The sequence below is a fragment of the Rhinatrema bivittatum genome, chromosome 9 (genome assembly GCF_901001135.1).
Source record: "Rhinatrema bivittatum chromosome 9, aRhiBiv1.1, whole genome shotgun sequence".
NCBI classification, from domain to species: Eukaryota; Metazoa; Chordata; class Amphibia; order Gymnophiona; family Rhinatrematidae; genus Rhinatrema; species Rhinatrema bivittatum.
In genome coordinates this window covers 186,713,327-186,737,603 of record NC_042623.1, presented here as the reverse complement: position 1 = coordinate 186,737,603, position 24,277 = coordinate 186,713,327, and the positions used below count along the sequence as shown (strand labels likewise).

Below are 24,277 nucleotides of genomic sequence, written 5' to 3'. Positions count from 1 at the left end.
AAATCCAGTCCAGCAGACATCCCACCTCTGGAACCCCCAGTGGGAGAGAACTCCCCCTCCTTTGGCAGGGCTGTTTCTCTAACTGGTCCCAGGGTGAGGGGGAGATGTCCGTTGGGCCGACTCGGCCTTGCCCTGTGTGGCACCACCTGGCCTGGAATGTTTTAAGGGGGTTCGTCATGCTTGGGAGCAGAGGGAGTGAAGCCCACTCAGCGCACCACACCAGGCGCTAAATTAAAAACCCACAGTAAAATCTAACTCATATTGTAGCACGGGCTTTATTACATCAGCCCTTTGGTGAGTTCTGGTGCTTCGTTCTCTCCCATCCCCCACCTTTACCTGTGGCCTTGCTGATAACACGGCTGGGTGGGCTCTCAGGTCTTGCGTGATATTCCCACTTTTCCTTCAGCTGCACCAGGTGTCTCTTCCGGCAGGCAAGATGCCAAGTCTCGGAGCGCCGGCCCATGGCTGTGTTTTCCGGGCTTGCTGCCGAGGCCCGACAGAGAAACACCAAGTGGGGAATTGCAAGCTTCACTCAGTTGCCCGTTTTCCGTCGCTTATTTCATCTCACTGCAACCTGGCCATGCTAGGCAGCCTTGTACAGGCCGCATCGCACAGGACAAGGCATTACATGTGAGGGGGAATAAAGGCGACACCAGGGCCTGTGCACGTCTGCTCTGGCACTCTCATCATGGAGTGGGGCCTTCTGAGGGGCTGTAAGAGCGTGAGGCCAAGCTGAATCAGAAAGCCACTGATTGCTCATTGAATAGAGCTTGGACCATTCCAACAGGGCCATGGAGATGTTTCTGAAATAGTAAAGAACTCTAAACTTGTAAAGCATCTAGAAAAAAGTTTTTAAAACTTTCTGTTCTATGGTAAAGTTCAAAAGGTGCCTCGGCAGTGCCGCTCTGTGCGAGGTCCCTGGCGCCTGCAGGGGCAGCTTTCACGGCCGCTCGGGAGGGGGAAACCTGGTGGGCAGGTTTGGGGGGGCCCCACCGATGCAGCATTCCAGAAAGGGGCGCAGTGCGTGGCCCCTGGCCCCGTGACCTGCCTCGGGATGCTTGCGGAGGTTGGGGGGGGAGGGGAATAATCCCCACCTTGGGTGTGAATGTGAAGGCCCGGGACTCCAGACTTGAGCGGGTCCAAAGAAGTGGCCGGTGTTCTCCTTCGCACGTTTGTTTTACGGAAGCAGTAGAAAGAGGCGCTGGCCTGTGGCAGGAGGGCAGGTTTCTGACGAGAAGAGAGAGGGCCTGCCCATAGAAAGCTGAAGCCATTCAAACCGGAATAGCCGGGTTCCAAATAACACAGCAGAAAAGGATCGCGCTCCTCAGATTTCGGTTCTTACTCTAAATGTGTTTATTCGCTTGGCAGTTTCCTGCTGCTCAGGGCTGGGCCCCCATGAATCTTTCTCCACAGGTTAGGCACCGGTAGCTTCCCGTCATAGCTGGGAGGCAGTGGCACGAGTGCATTCCTGCACCGGCCTGTCAGGTATTGCCTGTTGGGTGCCGGCCAGCAGGGCCTCCTCCTGCCGCTTTCCTTAGGGGGCTGGGGCGAGCTGCTGCAGAGCAAGCAGCCAGAGTCTCTGGACCGGGACCTCCTGCCACGGCAGTGTCGTGGGCGGGGAGGTTTCTGTAATGCGCCTGGCTAACCCGTGTCCGGAACGTGGCGTCGAATTCGAATAGCCGCAGAAGCCAAGCTCTCTCCGAGAGAAGGGGGCGGCAGTTGGCATTTTTCGGAGCTCCTTTTAAAACGTTACACCAGTGCTTTCGGTGGCAGCTGCTGTGTGTTGCCCTGTTCTCACTGAATGGGCTTTCCATCCCGTATCTTCCGTTCGGTGATAGAATACATCTCTCCGATCCCCGTGATTAATGGCCACAAAAGGGACTTCTCCAAGTGCTGCCTCGCCCCCTAGCTGATTACATTCAGTCTGGTTTAGTCTGTTCACGTAGCTTTTGCCAACGACTGTTCCAGTTCCCTGTCTGTACCTCGGTTTGCTAGCTGCTGAACGTACTGTTATGTTTTTAGCTATGCGCGTATGTTTTGATTGTGCCGGTTTGTGTGTTATGAAATGGTCCTTGCTCATTGGGTGTTTGCTGGTTTGCTTGCATGGTTGCAGTCCTCCTTGAGCAGACTTTGGAAAGGCGAGTGATAAACCTTGCGCTCCTTTGCTGTGGATGCCCGGATGAGCAGGTTCCCCAAGAGCAATGGAGTGATGCAGCCTTGTCCTTCACAGTCGCTCTCCATTTCCCCCGCGAAAGGCTCTGCTGGCTTTGTGGGACAGACCCGGCTCCAGAGCCTGTGTTCTTGGTGGTCCCTTGTTCGACTGACAGCCGAGGTGGGCACCTGGTAAAGCGTCACGTTCCCGCTGACAGTGGCACTTTTGCGTGGCCCCGGCAGGTAGTGGCTCTCTGTGCTGTGGAGGAAGCTGAAATAGAGCACAAAAAATTGCTGTTAAAATGTGTTTCCTGTTGACAGTTTAGCTGTTACCTGAAGCTTTCTTATTCTTTTGAGAGTGTGGCGATGGAATAAAAGCAGATTTCTACTTCCAGCCATGTCGTCGTGGGAGCAGAGAAGGGAAGTTGCATGTGATCAGCTAAGTTTCCATTTCGCTGTTTGATCTGGGGGTTAGATAGCTTGCCAGTGACACAGTCTGGCGCCACGCTTTAAACCAGAAAATGCTTCCTGTTCAGGGCAAGAGGCAAAGTCGGTTACAAGTGGGAGCACAACCCTTTCATTAGTATCACCAGGCAAAGAGAGCCCAAGCCTTGAAAAAGCCAGCGGACGAGTGCCGAGCCCTCGGGGTCTCCCTGTCGTACCACGGACCTCCAGCTGGGGGCGCTGGAGGCAGACCGGTTCCCTTCCGAGTTAATTGGGCTGGACCTGTGGACTGATTTAGCAGCAAAACCCCCACCTCAGGCACTGCCTTTTATGTGGTGGGCTGCTGGAATATTAAAACTATTTCTCATACCTTGGTCCACTCTTGCTCATGTCCAGGCACCCAGAGCACACTTTTTTTGTTTATACTTTTCATTTGTGCAATTTTAAATGTGCAAAGCATCATAAATCTTTGTAAAGGCAATATGAGGATATTGGTAAATAATAATTATGGTGCTTTTACAATCCCACGACCACAACGTAGAGGTGGTGGCTTAATGCTAATGGCAAAAAACAGTTTAAATTGAAAATGTCACCTGCAAACATTAGTCAACCTTACGAAGTAACATTTTTCAAAGCAGGGGAATTGCAAATCTGCTTATTGTACTGCCCACCAGGGTTACTTGACCAGAACATCTCTCCAATAATACAATTTTTCGCGATAACTTGGAATCCAAACAAACCTTCAATTATCCTAGATGATTTCAGTTTACATATGGATGCCAAGCCACTATCCATCTCGTGTTATACCCTCCTCGAATCTTTATCAGCACTTGGGTTTGAATTAATCACATCAGTACCTACTCACAAAGCCGGACATTCACTCGACTTAATATTCATCAACTTAAATATGTGCATTCCCTGTACGTACCAGGATCAGTCCAGACTGCTGGGTTATGTCTCCCCTCCAGCAGATGGAGTCAGAGAGAAAAGTGAACGCACCCCCCAGATATACTGGTGTGCCACCTGCTGTCCTTCAGTATTTCCTCTGACTCCAGCAGATGAGAGACATAACCTGCGGTTTGTCCTGACTAAATTCTTTCAGGTGTTTTCTTCTCTTTTTCTGCCTACACTATCTACACTGTCTAGCTCAACTGGGGTTTTTCCCTAGTTTAAAAAAAAAAAAAAAAAAAAAAAAAGATTGTGTATTTCTTGGGTGTTATTAATTTCTCAGTGGTGCTCTGTTTGGCTCAGTATTCAGGCAGGCGTGGAGAGCTTTGCTCTCCCTATTTCCCGGATTAACTGTCCCTTTGGTATCGGGGGAGAGTTCACCGGTGGGCCGGTCACCCTCCCCCCCCCCCGTTTGCCGGGGTGACTAGAAAGTGGAAACTGAAAGAGGGCTTTTCTCAAATTTAAGAAAAAAAAAAAAAAGGTTAATCTGTCGCGAGCACTTAAGTCCTGCTGGTTGCAGGCAGTACTCGGTTTTATGCCCTAGCCTGTCGCGCTTACCAGGGACTCCGGAGGGCGTGGATTTTGATTCACCCGGCGATTTTCTGAGCTTCGGTTTGGCGCGCTTTTTCTATTCAGTTTGCAAACTTACCCTCGGCGCGTCTTCGGTCCTGATCTCCGGATGCCGCGATCTTCGGCCTGCACGGCCTGTGGCAGGGCGGGGGCGCGACTCTCCAGGGAGGGTCTCTGCTCCCGTTGTATTCCCGGGGGCGAGGGACCCTCCCGGGGGCCGAGTGCTGCCCGCAGCGGCACGATCCTGTCTTCTTCGGCACGGCAGGGGAGGCCGGCTGCCACGCGGCCGGCGGCCCCGCCTCCTTGTGAGAGGGCGGCGGCCATTTTAGGCGCGCGGCAGCCTGCTGAGATTGAATCGGAGGATGAGGGTTCCTCTCCTCTCTCGCCGCCCGAGTTGAGCCCGCGCAGTGGAAATGACCCAAATGGTCCTCCGGCCCCTCCCCCTTCGGGCTCCACTAAACAGAGGGTCCCTTTTTCCTCAAAATTTGTACTTTTAATGCATCGGGCATTCTTAGAAGCTGAGGCAGGCTGGGAGCCGGATGACCCCCCCCCCCGCGAAGGTTCCTAGGGTCACAGGCATGTCGGGGGTGACTAGAAAAGCGGGGACTTCAGGGGGAGCGGGCGATATATCTTTAGGGGACACCTGTGATCCAGGAAGACTGGATGTCGACCAGGACTCCCCAGATGCTGCTGCGGCAGGGGTCTCGGAACCACAGGAGGCGCTCGAGGGGGATGACCCCGAAATTTTGCGCCTGTTTGGCAAGGATGAGCTTAATTTTCTCATCCAGCATGTGTTAAAGGAATTAGAGATTCCCGCCCCGCAGCAAGAGACAGATACTTCTACGGGGGATGTAGCAATGGCGGGTTTAAGGTCCCCCCCGCAAACTTTTCCCTTACATCCCAAGGTGGTACAGCTGGTATCTAAAGAATGGGAGGTTCCAGAGGCATCCCTGCGTGTTAGCAGGGCGATGAATAAGCTGTACCCTCTGCCCTCACAGTCTTTGGAAATTTTTAAGGTTCCCGCCGTGGATTCGGCAGTCACCGCTGTGGTGAAACATACTACCATTCCGGTCACGGGAGGCGTAGCGTTGAAGGATCTTCAGGATAGAAAGTTAGAGGTTCTCCTGAAGCGCATGTTTGAAGTAGCGGCCCTGGGGGTACGTGCGGCAGCTTGCAGCAGTATGGTGCAGAGGGCCACTCTCCGCTGGGTTCAGCAATTGCTCACCACACAGGAGCTCCCACCTGCCGAGGCGGAGCAGGCTAACTGTGTGGAGGCGGCGGTGGCTTACACAGCGGACGCCTTGTATGATTTGTTGCGAACCTCTGCCCGTACTATGTCCTCAGCGGTCGCGGCGCGACGATTGCTTTGGCTTCGCCGTTGGTCGGCGGACGCCTCGTCTAAGTCACGGCTAGCCGCTTTCCCCTTCAAGGGGAAGTTATTGTTTGGTGAGGAATTGGACCAACTCATCAAAGACTTAGGGGATAATAAGATATATAAATTGCCGGAGGACAAGCCCCGTCAGTTTCGTCCTTTCGGGAATGCGCGATCCCGGTTCAGTGGGCAGCGCAGATTTCGCTCCGGAAGGGGTGGTTCCTTTTCGCAGAAACAGCAAGGCCCGAGGTCGCAGACGTGGTCTCCTTGGTCTTCTTCCTTTCGTGGCAGGCGACTGCAGCGATTGGGAGCCTCCCAGCAACCGGCCCCCGGAAAACCGCCCCAATGAAGGCGCGCTGGCCCACTCCTCCTTCCCCCGCATCGGAGGTCGTTTGTCCCTGTTTTGGGAGGAGTGGGTCAAAATCACGTCCGATCAGTGAGTTCTCGACGTGGTGCGCTACGGTTACGAGTTGGACTTTGCTCGGCCCCTCCGGGACTTTTTTATGATATCTCCTTGTGGACCTCGAGAAAAGCAACTGGTTATAGCTCAGACGGTAAACCACTTACGGGCCCTCGGAGCGGTGCTCCCCGTTCCCTCGGACGAGACAAGAACGGGCCGCTATTCCATTTATTTCCTAGTCCCAAAGAAGGAAGGTACCTTCCGTCCTATTCTGGATTTGAAGCGAGTAAACAAGGCGTTACGCGTTCCCCGGTTTCGCATGGAAACTCTACGGTCTGTTATTGCGGCCGTCCACAAGGGAGAATTTTTGGCTTCTTTGGATCTAGCCGAGGCGTATCTCCACATCGGAATCCGGGAAAGGCATCAGAGATATCTGAGATTCATGGTGTTGGGAGAACATTACCAGTTTTGCGCCCTTCCATTCGGCCTGGCTACGGCTCCGAGAGTGTTCACCAAGGTTCTTGTGGTAGTTGCAGCCTCCCTGCGACGTCAAGGGGTATTGGTACATCCCTACCTGGACGATTGGCTTATACGGGCGAAATCGGAGTGCGACTGCAACCGGGCGGTCCAGTTGGTGGTACAGCAACTTCAGTCGCTAGGCTGGGTGGTCAACTTTGCAAAGAGCCAGCTAATTCCAAGTCAGCGGTTGGAATTTTTGGGAGCGCGTTTCGATACCCTGGTGGGCAAGGTATTCCTGACTCGGCAGAGGATGGAGCATCTGATGTGTCAGGTGCGGAGGCTTCTGGGTCTCCACTTGCCCACAGCCTGGGATTATATGCAGGTCATTGGACATATGGTGTCTACTCTGGAGATGGTACCGTGGGCTTTTGCTCATATGCGGCCGTTGCAAAGGGCTCTCCTTTCGCGCTGGGATCAGAAATCCGAGGATTACGGAGTACAGTTACCTCTGTTGGAGCCGGCGCGATCCAGCTTAGCGTGGTGGTTGGTCCCGGACAATCTGCTACAAGGAGTGGACCTCGAGCCCCCCAATTGGGTCATAGTGACGACGGATGCCAGTCTGACCGGTTGGGGAGCGGTCTGTCAATCACGGGCGGTACAAGGTTCGTGGACCCCTCGCCAAGCATCGTGGTCCATCAACCGTCTGGAGACCAGGGCGGTCCGTCTCGCCTTGCGTCAGCTTCTGCCCTTGGTACAGGGACGGGCAGTTCGGGTCCTCACAGACAACGCCACCACGGTAGCATACATAAATCGCCAGGGCGGCACGAGAAGTCAGCAGGTGGCGGTCGAGGCGTCTTTGTTAATGACCTGGGCGGAGCGCCACCTCGCCCGCATCGCGGCCACTCACATCGCAGGCGTAGACAACGTGCAAGCGGATTATCTCAGTCGTCAGCACTTGGATCCCGGGGAATGGGAGCTCTCGGATCAGGCGATGAGTCTCATCACCCGGCGATGGGGGGTGCCGCGAATGGACCTGATGGCAACTCGGCTCAACGCCAAGGCAGCGCGTTTTTTCAGCCGGAGGCGAGAACACGGATCGGAGGGGGTGGATGCTCTAGCGATTCCATGGCCTTATCACATCCTCCTATATGTGTTTCCCCCCTGGCCCTTGGTCGGCAAGGTGTTAAGGCGTCTCGAATCCCATCGGGGTCCAGTGATTCTCGTGGCTCCCGAGTGGCCGAGAAGACCATGGTTTGCCGACCTCATCAATATAGCCAGAGACGGGCCTTTACGGTTGGGCCACCTTCCGAACCTTCTTCATCAAGGACCAGTATTTTTCGATCAGGCGGATCGCTTTTGTCTGGCGGCTTGGCTTATGAACGGAGGCGCTTGAGAAAGAAAGGTTATTCTGAACCGGTAATTTCTACCTTGCTTCGCGCGCGGAGACCCTCTACCACGCTTGCTTATGCCAGGGTGTGGAAAGTTTTTGATTCCTGGTGCGCGGCCGCCCAAGTTCAGCCTCGTCGTGCGGTCATTGCGGACATCCTTACTTTTCTTCAGGATGGTCTGAAGAAGGGGTTAGCTTACAGTTCGCTGAGAGCCCAGGTGGCGGCTCTGGGTTGTTTGAGGGGAAAGATTGACGGCTCCTCTCTCGCGTGTCATCCGGATGTGTCCCGATTCTTACGCGGTGTTCGAAATTTGCGTCCTCCTCTCAGAGCCCCTTGTCCTTCCTGGAACCTGAATTTGGTACTCAAGGGCCTCACCGTCGCGCCATTTGAGCCGCTGAAGCGAGCCACCTTAAAGGATCTCACCCTCAAGACAGTGTTTTTAGTGGCCATAGCGTCCGCGCGTCGGGTGTCGGAGCTACAGGCACTCTCGTGCAGGGATCCGTTCTTGCGTATCTCTGATTCCGGGGTCTCGTTACGTACGGTCCCTTCGTTCTTGCCTAAGGTCGTATCGGCTTTTCACGTCAATCAGTCCGTGGACTTGCCGTCGTTCTCGGAGACGGAGCTGCGGGCTTCTCATGGTTCCGACTTGAAGCGTTTGGATGTTCGTCGAGTACTTTTGCATTATTTGGAGGTCACCAATGCTTTTCGGCGGTCGGATCATCTGTTCGTGTTGTGGCAGGGGGCCAAAAAGGGTTTACAGGCCTCTAAAGCAACTATTGCCCGATGGCTGAAGAGCGCAATAGCGGCCACTTACATTGGGTGTGGTAAGTCCGTTCCAGACGGGCTTAAAGCTCACTCTCTCCGTTCGCAGGCGTCTTCCTGGGCTGAGAGTACTCTGGTCTCTAGCCAGGAGATTTGCAGGGCGGCCACTTGGAAGTCGTTGCATACTTTTGCCCGACATTATCGGGTAGATGTTCGGGGGCCGTCGGCGGATTCTTTTGGCAGCAGTGTGATTCGAGCGGGACTCTCGGGGTCCCATCCCATTTGAGGCGGCTTGGGTACATCCCAGCAGTCTGGACTGATCCTGGTACGTACAGGGAAAGGAAAATTATGTTTCTTACCTGATAATTTTCGTTCCTGTAGTACCAAGGATCAGTCCAGACGCCCGCCCTATATTGTGCAGGAGACTCCGCTCGAATCCCGTTTTCTATCACACTTCTGGTTTGAACATGGTAAGTGAAATTTTCCTCATGTCTTTTTTGGGGACAGAATGTCTTCGGACTGCAGATTTGTTGTTCGCTTCGTTGGCGCATTGCGTTCCCTTAGTTTGCCTTTTACTGTTTTTTACCTTACTTACTACTTGAGCTAGACAGTTGCAATGGTTCTTTGGCTACGGGTGCGGAGGAGTTCTTTTCTTCTTCTGCTTTGTTATCCATTATACTGAAGGACAGCAGGTGGCACACCAGTATATCTGGGGGGTGCGTTCACTTTTCTCTCTGACTCCATCTGCTGGAGGGGAGACATAACCCAGCAGTCTGGACTGATCCTTGGTACTACAGGAACGAAAATTATCAGGTAAGAAACATAATTTTCCTATGCTTCAACAGTTACAGATCACTTCTTAATATACAACCCTTAGAACTTTTCGACCTCGGATCAAGACTGAGGATCTCCATAGAGAATTCAAATATCTAACGCAGCACATTAATTTAGATGATAGTACAGATGCCACTTGTACATGGCTGCAGGAATCAACAAATATCGTTGACAAATTTTGTCCTGTGAGAACGAAAACCATTAAACCTTCAAAAACAAACCCCATAACCCTTGGTATAACAAGGCCATGAAGATGGCTAAAAGATCTCTGAGGAAGTAAGAGAAAGATTGGAGAAAAAACAAGAATTCACAGACATTAGGAATCTACCGTACCGCCCTTAGTCACTACAAGAAAAGCATAGATGCCGCACAAAAAGGAATATTTCATGGAAAAAATTCTGCCACAACCCAAGAACGCTTTTTACCATAGTTAAAAAAAAAAATCTAACAAAATCCCCGACTCAGGTTGACAGCTCACTACAAGAAGATAAATGCAACGAAATAGCTTCCTTCTTTAAAAATAAAATCGATAGCTTAATCTCTAATATTTCATCGGTATCAAAACAAGAAATAAAAATGAAATCTAAGGAAGGGAATAAATGGAGTACATTTGAAAGAACCTCAGCAATGGAAATAGAATCCCTTATAAAAAACCTAAACCCGGCACGTCATCCAGTTGATGCCATTCCCGTCCTTTTGCTTAAGACAATTGCCCACGTAATTGCTCCAACTATTGCTTCTATAATTAACTTATCTTTAACCGAGGGTAAACTACCAGAAGTGCTTAAATGTGCGACGACAAAACCAGTTTTAAAAAAACCAAATCTTGATCATACACTATTAAATAACTACGGCCCATTTCTCATTTACCGTTCATCGCAAAACTAATAGAAAAAGTAATACAGAAGCAACTTACAAACCACCTCGAAACTAATAACTTTCTTTTCCCAAATCCGTTTGGTTTTAGAAAATATTTTAATACTGAAACGTTACTAATTGCGCTGGTAGATACTGGGCCAAGAGGATTTGACAACAAGCACCGATACTGCTTGGTGCTTTTAGATTTATCTGCAGCCTTTGACACAGTAGATCATTCAGTACTCTGCAACCGCTTGATTGAAATAGGAATTACTGATACCGTACTAAAATGGTTCTCTTCCTTTCTCAGTAATCGCTCATTCCAAGTAAAGATAAAAAGTACAACGTCCGAAAAGATTCCCCTTGAAACCGGGGTCCCGCAGTGGTCTGCACTCTCGGCCACCCTTTTTAATGTAGATTTACTACCGGTCTGTCACCTACTTACTGGGCTAGGTTGGAATTTTTATCCAAATCCTTGTCCCTATTTGAAGATATAATTGAAAAGACATTTAATATAATTGCAGTCTATCTAAACACGATAAAGCAACTCCTGTCCCATATGAAACTAGTACTAAATATGGACAAAACTGAAATTATACTATTAGAAAGGAAATGGAGAAATTCCCCCAATAGTATTGGAGAATAACACAAAGATAAAACCGACTATCTTTGTTCGGGACCTTGAAATAATTCTAGATACAGATCTAAGTTTTAAAAGGCACATCTCCACCAAATTGAAGGAAGGCTACTATAAACTCCTCACTCTGCAAAGGTTGAAACCACTACTTGAAAAAAAAAGATTTTAGAACAGTTCTACAATCCCTGATCTTTTCTAACATCGATTATTGTAATTCCCTGCTGCTAGGACTTCCTCTGTGCACAATCCGCCCTGTCCAAGTATTGCAGAATGCAGCAGAAAATGTGACCACGTTACACCCATCTTAATCTCATTGCCCTGGCTGCCAGTCAAATATCGTTCACAATATAAAACAGCTTGTATTTTACATAAATGTATTTATGGTGAACAAACAGATTGGTTAAATGTGGCTGTTCGTTTACAGACTCCCCAAAGGGACCCTCAGGTCAGCAAATAAGGGTCTACTAACAGTTCCCTCCGTGGAGCCAGCCCACCGTAGCCAAGTATCGCTAGCAGGCCCCAAACTCTGGACTACGTTACCAGCCGAGGTGAGATTACAAGCTGATACTAAAAAATTCAAGTCCAAACTTAAAACATGGCTATTTGGCCATGCGTATGCAGAACCCAACTAAAAATGACTTTTTAACTCTTGCCTTCATTTTAGAAGTTTTAATATTTTTTATTTCATTTATTTTTCTTATTGTTGTCAATTTTTTTTAAATTTATTCTTTATTAATTTTTCTCAATGATAACATCATGAAAACATTTACAAATATGTATCCCAATTTTTAAAGCAAAACATTGCATAAACAAAACAATATTTATTATTGTTATACATATAGATTAATTGGGATTACACTACATATTGAATTTCCTTTTAAGTTTACGGTGATATTCTCCCCCAATTATGTTATATGTATATATGTATTGTCAATTTTACACTGTATCCGTTTTATGGTTTAAGTTTTGTATTATTTATAATTTTATAGTTACATAACTGTCAGTAATTTGTTTTATTGATGATTTATTTACAATTGTATTTCATTTCTTTTATATTGTAAACCGTTGTGATGGCATACCCGATACGACGATATATAAAACTTAATAAACTAGAAACTAACAAATCTAGAAAGGAAGAATCTTAAATAAATAAAAAAGAAACATTGCCAATATCTCCAACAAAACGTACTGAAGAGAGAAGCACGCAACATTATCATCATCCCCCAATAAAAAAAAGAAAACAACACGAGAGGAGAAGAAAGTCCAGGGAGTAAACACAAAAGCAACTCAAGGAGAGGCACATAGGGCCGCTGCAATACAATGCCCAATAGGGGGATTAGCGCTTATTTAACCTGCATCTGACGCGGAGTGAATGAGACCGCGCTCATCGCACGCAAATGCACGTGAATGAGACTATTACTCGTTCACTCCGCGTGCAAAAAGATAAATCTGTGTCTCAGGCGCACGTTTATCGCTCAGATATTAACGCCTGCCTGGAGCAGCATTAATAGCTCAGCGCATTGAAAAGAAGTACAGAAAAAACTGCTTTTCTGTACTTCTTTAAAAGTTTAAAAAACCAAAACCTCAGCCGGCCGCATTAAGAAGACAGACGCCGTTATGCTCGCGTCGGTTTTCATAACCGGCCGGCTGCGTTGTGAACACAGACACCAATAAACTCGGCGTCAGCGTTCGTAACCGGCAGGCCGCCAGTAACCGCGATCCCCTAATTATAATACAGCACGGTAACTCCCTTGCGGGCGCCATGCGCACATTAAGAAAGCAGGCGCTGACTTTTTAGAACCTGCTTTCCGTGCTTTTTTTTTTTTTTTTTGCCTCGGCCCCATAGCGAAGAAGGACCCCTGAATATGAATAAATAAGGATCTCTAATAACTAAGGTTCATGCAGAATTGGAGAGGAAGTCGTTATTTTCCTAGCATTAAGAAAGGAGGACATCCTTAATGTGTCAGTTGCCTGTTTCATGGCTGCATTATGATCATTTTGGGGTTTAGTAAGCAATCATTTTATTTTCCCTGTGGTTTATTTCTTATGTTTTGACATGGTTTTAGGGAAAACGTGTATCTCTTATAGCTGCGCTCTGATGAAGATCCACTTTTCAGCCATCCGTGCTGTCTTCATGCTTTGTTAGCGTGATGCCTGCTTGAGGGTCCGATGGTCTGTTGTTAAGCTGTCCCTGTTGTGCTCATGTTTTGCTTGTATCAGTGTGAGCCCTATATGTTTTATTTGTGCTTTACATATATCAGTGTGGTATCTGCAGGATGCTTTGATGAACTCCTCTTCAGCTATCTGTGCTGTGTTCATGCTGTGCTAGCGTGATGCCTGCTTGAGGGTCCGATGGTCTGTTATTAAGCCGTCCCTGTTGTGTTCATGTTTTGCTTGTATCAGTGTGAGGCCGATATGCTTTATTTGTACTTTCCATGTATCAGTGTGGTACCTGCAGGAAGCTCTGATGAACTGCTCTTCAGCTATCCGTGCTGTGTTCATGCTTTATTTGAATCAATAGGGCTCTGATGGTCTGCTCTTCAGCTATCCATGCTGTGTTCATGCTTTATGTGAATCAATAGGGCTCTGATGAACTGCTCTTCAGCTATCCGTGCTGTGTTCATGCTTTGTTAGCGTGATGCCTGGTGGTCTGTTGTTAAGCTGTCCCTGTTGTGCTCATGTTTTGCTTGTATCAGTGTGAGGCCTATATGCTTTATTTGTGCTTTCCATGTATCAGTGTGGTACCTGCAGGAAGCTCTGATGAACTGCTGTTCAGCTATCCATGCTGTCTTCATGCTTTGTTAGCGTGATGCCTGCATGAGGGCCCGATGGTCTGTTGTTAAGCTGTCCCTGTTGTGCTCGTTTTGCTTGTATCAGTGTGAGGCCGATATGCTTTATTTGTGCTTTCTATGTATCAGTTTGGTACCTGCAGGAAGCTCTGATGAATTGCTCTTCAGCTATCCGTGCTGTGTTCATACTTTATCAATGTTCTACTTGCATGGGTTGTGTGGAAGATTCCTAATCAGAGTGAATAGCCAGATGTGAAGACCTTTCACACTACTATCTCCTCAGTGATGAGATAAAAGGTATATTAAGCCATTGACCTTTCTTGGCACTCCTATAGCTCTTCCACGTACACCGTTGGGTCAGTTTAAAGTTTTTCCTGATAAGCTGCATGGGCATCCCAAGTGCGTGTGGAGCATTTTGTGAGGAAGCTGTACAGTATAATTAGATTCTCATGGCATGCAGCATGGATCCAGAGGCAGCTCCCACCCATTGCAGTATTATAAATATTAGCTTGCAGGTTTTGTGGCGGCTTTCTGCTCGTTTTATGGTTCTGGTTGTACCCAGCTCTAGCTCGGAGTCTCTTGGATGTACCATGTTGGAAATCACGATTCAGACTCCTTTGCACTGGTTGCCTGCCATTGTAAACCGATTGCTGTGATTAATTTACTTTGGCTTATTGGTTTGTCTTAAAAGCAAAAAAAACCAATATATATATGTAAAGGGGGAAAAGCAAAACCTATTTCCTATATACTGATGAGTTTGGCTTTGGGAGGAGCTGCATTCATAGGAAGCAGCTGCAAGGCACGGAGCAGCTTCTGGGATGTTAGTGAGGATTTTCCGGCAGCTCAGGGAGAGATGGAAGATAATACCGGCAGCTACAGAAAGTCAGCAAAGTAATTGGATAGAGGTAATGGGGCCGTTGCAATACAGCGCGCTCCGAGCGCACTGTTTAACCCGCCGTTGGATGCGGGTTGCAGAGGCGCTACCTAATCCCCTTCTGCAATAAGGGGATTAGCGCCTGTACGGCCCGTGTCCAACGCGCGGCGAAACTAATGGCGCTCATCAACACGCAGAGGCTATTAGCAGTCACCCGTAATGCAAAAAAAAAAAAAATGTGCGCCGAAGATGCATATTTTTACGCTCAAAAGTTACCACCTGCCTGGAGCAGGCGTTAATTGCCACGCGCTCCGAAAAGTTGTACAGAAAAAACTGCTTTTGTGTACATCCTCCTACTTAATAACTTTGTGATAATAAGTAGGAGGAACAAAATCTTTAAAAAAAAAAAAAAAGTGCCGCCGGCCGCTCATGGGCTTCCGCTGGGGGGCGCGCAAGCAACCCTAGCGCCTCCTTGACGACGCAACCCATAACTTAAATATTGCACGGCGCCCCCCAGGAAAGCGGGTGCTGACCACTCAGCGCCCGCTTTCAACGCCATCGTTTTACCTCGGCCCCCCAATGCCTTTCACGGGTCCAGGGCTTCGTCTCATCCTCTTTCGTCCACCTCCTGCTCTCTCTGCCCCCCCTCAGCACATTTAAGCGAGCCGCTGCCTGCCACAGGCTCTTCCCGCTGCTCTAGTGCTGAACAAAGCAGGCCCTGCCTCTCGCAGGAAGAAGTACTGTACCTGCTTTCTGTTTGAAACGTATTCCCAAGTGGGGGAATTGTGTGCACATGAAGCGGAAAGCTCCTTTGCAGCAATTGCCAGCGCTAAATTACTCCGCTAACCCCGCACCCCGATATGGAAGAGCTGGAGTTGACCGTGCACCAGGAGCAGCACGGCCTCAGCAGCTTTCCGTCCACGAACCTGTCAGCTGGATGCGTCCCCTTTTTAAACCAGGGCCCGGCTATCACGCACGCGACTTTGGGAGCGTTCCCTGCCTGCGGCCCAGCAGCTTTCACCCCGCACCCTCTGTAAGAGAGCCCAGCTTCACCTCTCGCCCGTGCAGGGTTATATAGTTATCCTGCAGGCTTGCAGTTACAAATCGGGACTCGAAATGCTGCGATCCAGGTACGCGTCCCCGCTCCAGTCCGGAAGAAAGCCTTGCCTGTTCGCCTCCGTCGCGCACTGCTGTTTTGCAGCGGTGGAAGGAATGACTCCGTATTCCAGCGTCCCTGGCGTAAGCACAAGTGGCTTTTTTGTTTACTGGACAGCGGAGTCCGTAGGCCGACCTTCTGGTGAGAAACATTAACTTTGCTTTTCTTTTCTCTTTGTGTTGTGCAGGTTACCTGGTCTGGATTTATTTTTTTACCGTATTTCCCGTGAAGATGGATGCCCAGAGCTCAGCCAAACTGAACAGTAGGAAGAGACGAAAAGATGGTCCCAACGGCACGACAGATGGGGGCCTACTACCTCGGAAAGTGCCACGCCGCATGATTGTAAGTAAACGGGAGTGGCGGGAGGGTTGCACTTGGAAGAAGGATCACCTCCAGCGCTTTAACGCACGAGCGTTGTGAACTGCTGGCGAGCTGCTTCTAGGATCTGTGACTTGGGAGCCCTCATTCTGGTTTACAAATCCAGTCCTTTAGGTGCATTACGGTACAGTTTCCAGAGCTTGCCTAACTTCAAAAGCGCCTGCACAGATTCAGCCGCCGCTCACACACACACACGGGTACCTGCCTGCGCTCCGTCTGAATAGTCGTTCTTGTGGCTCAAAGCCCGCATGTGTGTGGAAGCGGCGCCAGCCGATGGTGGCGCGTACGCTTGTGTGCAGGCCGGTGGCACGCGATGTCAAGCAGGCTCCTCACCCAGGATCAATAGTTGCTGGCAGTGATTTGTGGGGTTTGACAGTTGCTTGGGTTTTGATTGATTGTAAATATTGCTGCTCGTACCGTAAGGCCTGGCGGTGGCTGCTCGGAGCGGCAGATACTATCCTGAGAAGCTTGCTGGGCAGGCCGGATGGGCCATCTGGTCCGTTTCTCCCATCATCATTGTGTTACTAGGTAAATGAGTGCGCATAAGCAGTGTCACGTGATGGTGCCAGTGCGCGTGTGTGTGTGTGTGTGTGTGTGTGTGTGCGCGCACAAGCAGCATCCTTACCACACACGCACATTTGTGAAACTGAAATGTTGTCTATCCCTGCCCTACCCCCGTGACGCCTATTTTCCATGCAGCCAAACGTACATGTGTCGTGTGAAATGCACGTGTGCTTCCATTTCCATGCATTCAGTTAATCCCCCTACAGAACCTCTTGTACGTGTGGATCCCCAGCTAAGCCTTCGGCCACGTTACCTGTTCGTGGCTCGGGGACGAGGCAGTGCAGATATCCTACTGTCGTGGGCACTTCCTGCAGGGACAGGCACGCGTATCTCGTGCAGGGGCCTGTTCCGTGGCCCTAGCCTGCATCGGGGGGGGAGGGGGGCTGATGGCGGGCGCTTCCAGTCAGGAGAAAGAACAGCACATCTTATGCTTTGCTGCAAGATGCTGCCGAGTTGCTTGGAGTATAATAGAAAAACATACTGAGGCCAGAGCCCGGTATCCCTCCCTCCCTCCCTCCCTGATCCCCCAGCTCTCTCGTCAGTCAGAGGCCAGGATTGCCCCTCAGGCCTCAGAGAGCACAAGCGTCTGTTGGGTGCTGGCATCTGGCTCTCCCTTTCTCCTGCCTTCTCTTCTGCCTGTGCACCCCCCCCTGCCTCTTTTTTTCCATCCATGGCAGCAACCTTTCTCCTCCCTCTTCCTCCGTCCATCTTGACAGAGAGAGCAGGGAAGCAAGGAGGTCCAGGCTTAGAGAATGTGCATTCCTTGGGGATCTTAGGCCATTCGTTTCGGCCCGGGTGCGCGCATCTCGCGATTAGAATGTGCGCGCGCAAAACCGCCGGGATGCATGCACGTGGGCGCCCACCCCTGTGTACATCCCCCTCCGATCGCAAGCTGCGGGCCGAAATGAATGGCCCTACGAACGCACGTCCCTAGAGACGATTGCTCTGTGGCTGCCCACCTTGTTGACATCATGTAGTGTCGGGTCTCTGACGTGAGCAGGGAGAGCCACAGAGCCACAGGATGGTGGGGGCCGATCTGCGTAGTCAGCTAAAGGTGAGTGGGTTTGTGCCACAGCGTGCCAGTCCTTGTGCTGTGGAAGCCGCATAAGGAATATGTGAAAAGCACTTCCAATGTAGTTAATGGGGTTCGTTTCAGTGACGCGCCCTTGCCAGCTGTAGCAGCGGGCTAGCTGCGAGAGCCATGCACCTCCTCTGGCTTCCGGGGCAGGTCGCAGCACTGCTTGGTGCAGTCCCTTGTGCTTCCCACAGGGCTTGGAGAAAGCTTCAGAGCACCCGTCATTTGCTTCATCCCTTGTCTGTCAACTCCACTTATTTATAACGTCTTCTGGTACGGTCACATGCAAAATTGCTTTTAAAAGCCAATAGCCGTGACGGAGAACTTTAAAAACATAGTAACATAGTACTGATGGCATAAAAAGATCAAGTGGTCCATCTAGCGTGCCCAGCACGTTTCTTATGATAGCAACTGCCGCTCTGTGCAGGTTATCCCAAAGCTTATATATTAGCAAAGCAACATTTTTACTGGGCGAGGAGCCTTCTTGAAAATGATTATATAAAGTAACTGTTCTATTTTATAGAAGCAATGGTGTTCTCCAGACTCCTAAAGCAGAAGTGTGAGTGAGCTTCTTGGCTTTGAGGCTTCCTCCTCTTTCTAGATTTTTTTTTTTTTAATCTATTCCCTAGGAGCGAGGGACGCTGGCGCCACCTGCTGCGCACGAGTGTAACTGCTTCCCTCTCATTCCACCGCTGCACGGAGCTCTGTCGCTGAGGTGGCTCACTCCCCCCCCCGCACATCATACACTCTTAACACCACAGGTTTCCCTCCTGCTTCTGCAGCTCCTCCAGCAAATGGCGACTCAAGACTTGTGCAACTTGACCAACCTCAAACGCTTGTCTTAAATCTTCCGAGTTGGAGAATGTAAAAAGGACCCAGAAAAGATCTTGCAGCCCACGTGGAATCCACTATGGCTAGTGAAATGCTACCGTCCGATTACCTGAGTTACTGAGGAGGTTAATATTCAGAAGCATTTAGCCAGCTAACTAACAGTAAGCCAGATGACTTAAGCTGACTAAGTCTGGTTGGACCAAAGAGCTGCCCCAAAGTTAGCCGGCTAAGTTTAAGGAACCCAGCTATATTTAATAGTGCAACTGCACTAATGCACAGACCTTCAAAGTTAGGCAGCTACGTTTCTGTCCAGACTGTATCTGAATAGTCTTAAAATAAATTCTGGGAAAAACGAGCAGTTGAGGGCACGTTGACCTTTCGTATTGCTGAAAATATTTGGCATTAGCCCTCGGTGATTGACTGTGGACCCAGAATGCATTGCATGTGCCATCTGCAGGAAAGCATTCTCGCTGGCTGTCTACTAACCCACAGGATGAAGGCCGGTTGCAGTTCTTTGCTCAGTGAACAATAAGTATAATTCTAGTCCTGCAGTTGCAGCTTTGGTTGACATACTTCAGCGTGTGGAGGTGGTGGGTTCAGGGCAGGAGGGAGTGAAGCTCCCCTTTCTCTGGTCTCCCTGGCCCACTGTCACTGTCCTCGCTTCACGTGTTGTGAGGATGATTCCAGTGCAGTTCCTTCTTGACCAATCCATTCATAAATACGGCACGTCTCACTTCTCTGTACAATGTAGTGCAGGAGCATGCAGCATGTAAGCTGGCAGCGGGAACCCAAATTCTCTGCCAGCTCCTCTCTGTTTACAAAGTAAAACTGATACAAATAATCCTCAGCATTTAGCCGCATAATATCCAGCTTCTTTCTGAAGGGTGTGAGTGGTTTTACTGGCTATACCGTGTCATGCTCTGCACTGCAGGACAGCAGAGTTTTGCATTAAGTTGCCTCTTTGTGATAAAGTTCAGATATTTCCACCAGTCAGTCCTTGCTAGTGTGGCCCAGATCTCAGCGCTCTGATGCCAGGGGTTCTCTGCCCAGTCCTCGGGACATGCCTAACCAGGACATCCACAGTGATTGTGCATGAACTGCCTCTACTGTGTGCTACCACATTTTAAATAAAAGCAGAATGAAGAACCCATGAAGGGAAGGATTGGGGAAAAGGCCTCTGCTTTATACGGGGCCCTGCACTTTGTGCTGTGTGCTTGGGAGCTGTATTTTGATGGTATATTTGGCGTCCAGGAATTGGTACGTGAGCCAGAGTGTATGCCAGCACAGTCTGCAACAATTTTCCAGTGGCAAACTACCCCTTAAAGAGCGAGCGCCTCTAATATTACTGTGACTGACCCCAGTAATCCCTTTCTGTGGATTTTGGAAAGTACGTCTGTTTTAAAAATCAGTCTGTTCCTTTTTCTTATTTCCTAGCGTGTAGCCAGATGGACTCAGACCAGTGGGTTATGTGCTCCTCCTCTGCTAGCAGGTGGGAGACGGAGTCAGATTTCAAGCTGACGTCATCCTGGGTACCTATACCCCTGCACTGACCTCACTTCCTCAGTATCACTCCGTCTCCTTGCAGATGGGGACACTATCCCATACACTAGCACAGTGTTAGGAAAATTGCAACAAGAAGATAAATTTACCTTAAGAAGATCGAGCCCCGCTCTCCTGCGGTGATACCTAAGGGTCCCTCCCCCAGTTGAGAATTCCTGAGGTGATCTCCGATATCCCTCAGAGGTGTGCCTTGGTCCCGGTGTGGACTTAGCCCCCAGAGTGGCTGAAAGGCAGTGGGTGCACATCCGAGCACGGCGGTGAAGGTAAAACCCTCTCCCCCCGCAGCTGGAGACCGTCCGATGCACAAGCGGTAAGCAACGAGACCAGGTAAGAAGGAAACTTTTAATTCAGGTCTCCAGAGTTCGGATCGCCATACCGACTCTACTCCCAGCAAGTTATAAAGGGAGCACCGATCAGGTTGAGCAGCCTGGATTAGGCTAAGCCCCGATCCGGTGCAAGGGTCCACACATGTGGAGACCCTTAGGGGGGTGCCATCTTGCACGCAGGGGTCGTCGGCGCCATCTTCCCTTCCCCTCTGCGGTACACGCAGGTCATTCCAGCGGCCAATGCGCATGACTTATTCTCATCCCATAGAGCTGCGCGCGCAGCGGTGCGCACAACTCGGAGCCGCGCGCGCAGCAGTGCGCACAGCTCGGAGCCGCGCGCACAACTGGGCTGCGAGCACAAGTTAGCCGCGTGCACACCGGAGCACACTCCGTTCGCATATCCACGGCTGCGCATAACTACGGCCGCGCACAATTCTCAGCGCAGTGAAGCTAATTTGTGCGCCCAAGCATAGATTCATTGGCACCGGCGTCCAAGAAGGCCAGAAGGCACTCTCTCTTTGTACAGCCTGCCATATAAGAGCCGCGCAGCCTGAACAGGAGTCCTGCCTGTGTCAGCTTTGTGAAGAATCCCAGGGGGGACCAAAGCCTGGTCCTTGACTGTCTGAGGACAGGTCTGGAACCACTACATACAATAGCTCCCCGGACCTATGCAACTCCGAGATGTCTTCTCCACAGGAGGGCACTTCAGGGGCCCCTACTCCGATTCCCCCTGGGATTAACATGGGCCCAGGGACCTTCTCCTGGTTGGAATTTTTCCAAGGGCTGCAAGCCTTCGTTCAGGCGCAATCAGCCCTGGCTGCAACACAGGCTCAACCCCTGCCGGAAGCACAAAATCCTCCCGGCCTTGCTCGAATGCCTCGCCTAAGAGTCTCCCTGACAGGGACCCAGATACCTCTGATGATGATGGCGGCTCCCTGGAAGAAGGAGAAATCCCTCCAGGCCTGGGACTATACCGAACCAAGCTTCGTTTCTTCCACAAGGATGAATTACCAGCCCTTGTTTCCCAGACTCTGAAGACTCTAGGTATTCCAGGCACGGACCGCATGGCGGAACCAAAGAAGAACCCCGTCTTGGTGTCCCTTCGTAAAGCCTCATGCTACTTCCCGATGATGGAAGCCATCCAGGAACTGATTGACCTGGAGTGGGATGCCCCGGAGGCCAGCTTTAAAAGAGGTCAGGCCTTGGAAGCCTTGTACCCTCTGGAACCAGCAGCTAAGGAACACCTGTGCTTTCCAAAAGTGGATGCCATGGTCTGCGCTGTCTTAAAGCGAACAACCATTCCTGAGGGAGGGGCTGCATTGAAGGACACTCAGGACAGAAGATTGGAATCCATCCTTAAACAGGCCTTCGACGCAACAGCAATGACACTGCAGATTGCCTCCTGCTGCACAGTGGTGGCACGTTCCTGCTTGCTCCTCTCGAGAGAGGCCAATAACTCCAGAATGTATACCGGTGAAACGATGGAACCTGCAGCAGCCTTCCTGACGGACGCAAGCTCAGACCTAGTGCGTACCTCAGTCAGAGGAGTAGCCTCGGTAGTGACAGCCAGAAGACAGTTATGGCTGCAAAATTAGAGGTCGCGTCAGCAGACCAAAGCGAACCTCACAAGATTGCCCTTTAAAGGATCTCTTCTATTCAGAAGCGAACTGGAAAAGTTAGCCAGGAAGTGGGGTGAATCACCATTGCCTCGGCTAACAGAAGACAGGGGTAAAAGATCCTAGCACCCCTCGCCCAGAAGAGCCAGGGGCAGAGGTTCTCAATGCTTTAGACCTACAGGAACTCGCAGTTCCAAGCACCCCATCCTTCCGGAAGGCCCAGACCTTTCGAAAGCGACAGACCAAGAGAGGAACAGGCCCAGGGGCAGGCTCCAGCCGTGCCCCCCAATGTGAAGGGGCCGATCCACGGGAAGAGGAAATAGGTCGACTTTCCCTCTTTTACCAAAGATGGGTTGAGATCACATCGGACGAATGGGTGCTAAACATCATTCGAGAACGTTACTCTCTGGAGTTCCGCAGCATTCCTCGGGACAAATTTATAATGTCACCTTGCCACTCCCACACCAAGAGACTGGCAGTGGAAGCCACTCTAACAAGATTACTCAGCCTGAAGGCAATAACTCCGGTTCCTGCACCCCACAAAATACGGGGCTCTATGCCCTCTATTTTATCGTTACCAAGAAGGAAGGGTTATTCCAGCCTATCTTGGACCTCAAGAACGTCAACCATCATCTGCGGATACTACACTTCCTCATGGAGACCCTTCGCTCCGTAGTAATGGCAGTACAACCAGGGGAGTTCCTGACCTCCCTGGACCTCTCTGAAGCCTACCTTCACATTCCAGTCCATCAAGAGCACCAGCGTTTTCTATGCTTTGCGATACTGGGCCATCATTACCATTTCGAGCACTACCCTTCGGCCTGGCAACCGCCCCCAGAACATTCTCCAAAATCATGGTGGTCGTGGTGGCAACACTAAGGAAGGAAGGGATCTTGTTTCACCCTTACCTGGACGACTGGCTGATCAGGGCAAAGTCTTCGGAAGAGAGCCAGCAGGTGACTAGCAAAGTCAAGAACCTACTGCAGGAGCTCAGTTGGGTCGTGAACATGGGCAAGAGCAGCCTGCAGCCCTCCCAGTCTCTAGAGTACCTGGGGGCCCATTTTGACACCAAACAGAACAAAGTCTTTCTTCCGCCCCCGAGGGGTATATATGTACCTAGGGTGACGTCAGCTTTGAAATCTGACTCCATCTGCTGGCAGAGGAGCACATAACCCATTGGTCCTGAGACCATCTGTCTACATTAAGGAAAATGAAATTATGAGGTAAGTAATTTCTCCATTTTGTGCTGTAAGTCCAGCACCTTTCCTAAGAACCAAATGCACTATAACAAGTTTTCTGTGGTAGACTTCAGTCACCAGGTCTATTTGTGGCACATTTCAGTGCCATGGGAAGTGCTGTGAGGGATAATTGGATGGTTTGGGAGGTAAAGTGTTTTTTTCTTTTCACATTAGGGTCTGAGTGAGCCAGCGCCGTTTTCCGATGAGCTGGAAGTTGACTACAGTAAGCCGTATGAGAGGGTAACAATGGAAGAGGCTAACCGGGGCACGCCGGGTGAGTATGGTCAGACAGACTATGGATAGGGGTTTGAATGGAGACTTGGAGCACTATGGCCTAATCTCTGAAATGTCTCCCTGCTCCTCCAGCATGTGCTGCATCTCTTCTCTTGGCCCTTCTTGCAGAGAAACAGGAAACGTGGGATGGGAAGGCCTTGGCAGAGTTCACGGCTCGAAGCCTTAAGCTTGTGAGGCCCTGACTTGGATATTTAAAATGCGATGCGATGGCACCGTAAGACAGCCTCGCCTCTTAACCAGAGGCACAAGTTCCACCTGCATCAAGCACGCCTCGCTTTGATGGCAGCTGGGATCAGTTATTTGGGGAATGTGCTGAAGGTATTATTGTGGCTTTCATAGCCCTGTGGAGTGTAGAAGGCGCATTATTGTGTGCAGCCCAACCACATGTAATGTATTCTCAGATGTATTTTTTTGCTGCAACGCCAAGTTGTGCCCAGCCTGAAACCAGGTCTGTAAAATGTTAAAGCAGAAGCGTGTGCCAGGGTTTACTGTCCTCTGCCCCCCAGGAATGATGAGAACCCCAAGACAGAAGGCAGGATATCATCATCCACCTAAAGAATAAGTGGGCACTGCCTGCCTATAATATGATGGACCTGACGTCCAAGCTGCTCCTGATGTCCTTTCCAGTGCCAGGGTTCAGTAGTGGAAAGAAGTGAATTTAAAAATGACAAAAAGGATTTCCACTCTTTTTAGTCCGCCCCTGCTGCTCTCTTCCGTTCAGGGATACCTTTTGTTTTTAACCTGGCTTGGATT

At 50.1% G+C, this 24,277-nt stretch overlaps 1 protein-coding gene across 4 annotated transcripts in view; it reads left to right on the top strand.

Annotated features, from left to right (window-relative positions):
• The window catches only part of PCYT1A (phosphate cytidylyltransferase 1, choline, alpha), an 83,740-nt gene that overhangs the window by 9,843 nt on the left and 49,620 nt on the right, over positions 1 to 24,277 (top strand). For 3 of the 4 annotated variants that reach the window (XR_003858714.1, XR_003858713.1, XM_029616678.1), the window contains exons 2-4: positions 11,248 to 11,371; positions 15,830 to 15,984; positions 23,405 to 23,504. Coding sequence is in view for 2 of the 4 variants with exons in the window: in XM_029616678.1 (XP_029472538.1) it covers positions 15,874 to 15,984; positions 23,405 to 23,504 (211 nt within the window). In the remaining 2 variants the exon portion in view is untranslated. The remainder of the gene's footprint in view (positions 1 to 11,247; positions 11,372 to 15,829; positions 15,985 to 23,404; positions 23,505 to 24,277) is intronic. The other variant, XM_029616679.1, reaches the window with a different exon arrangement.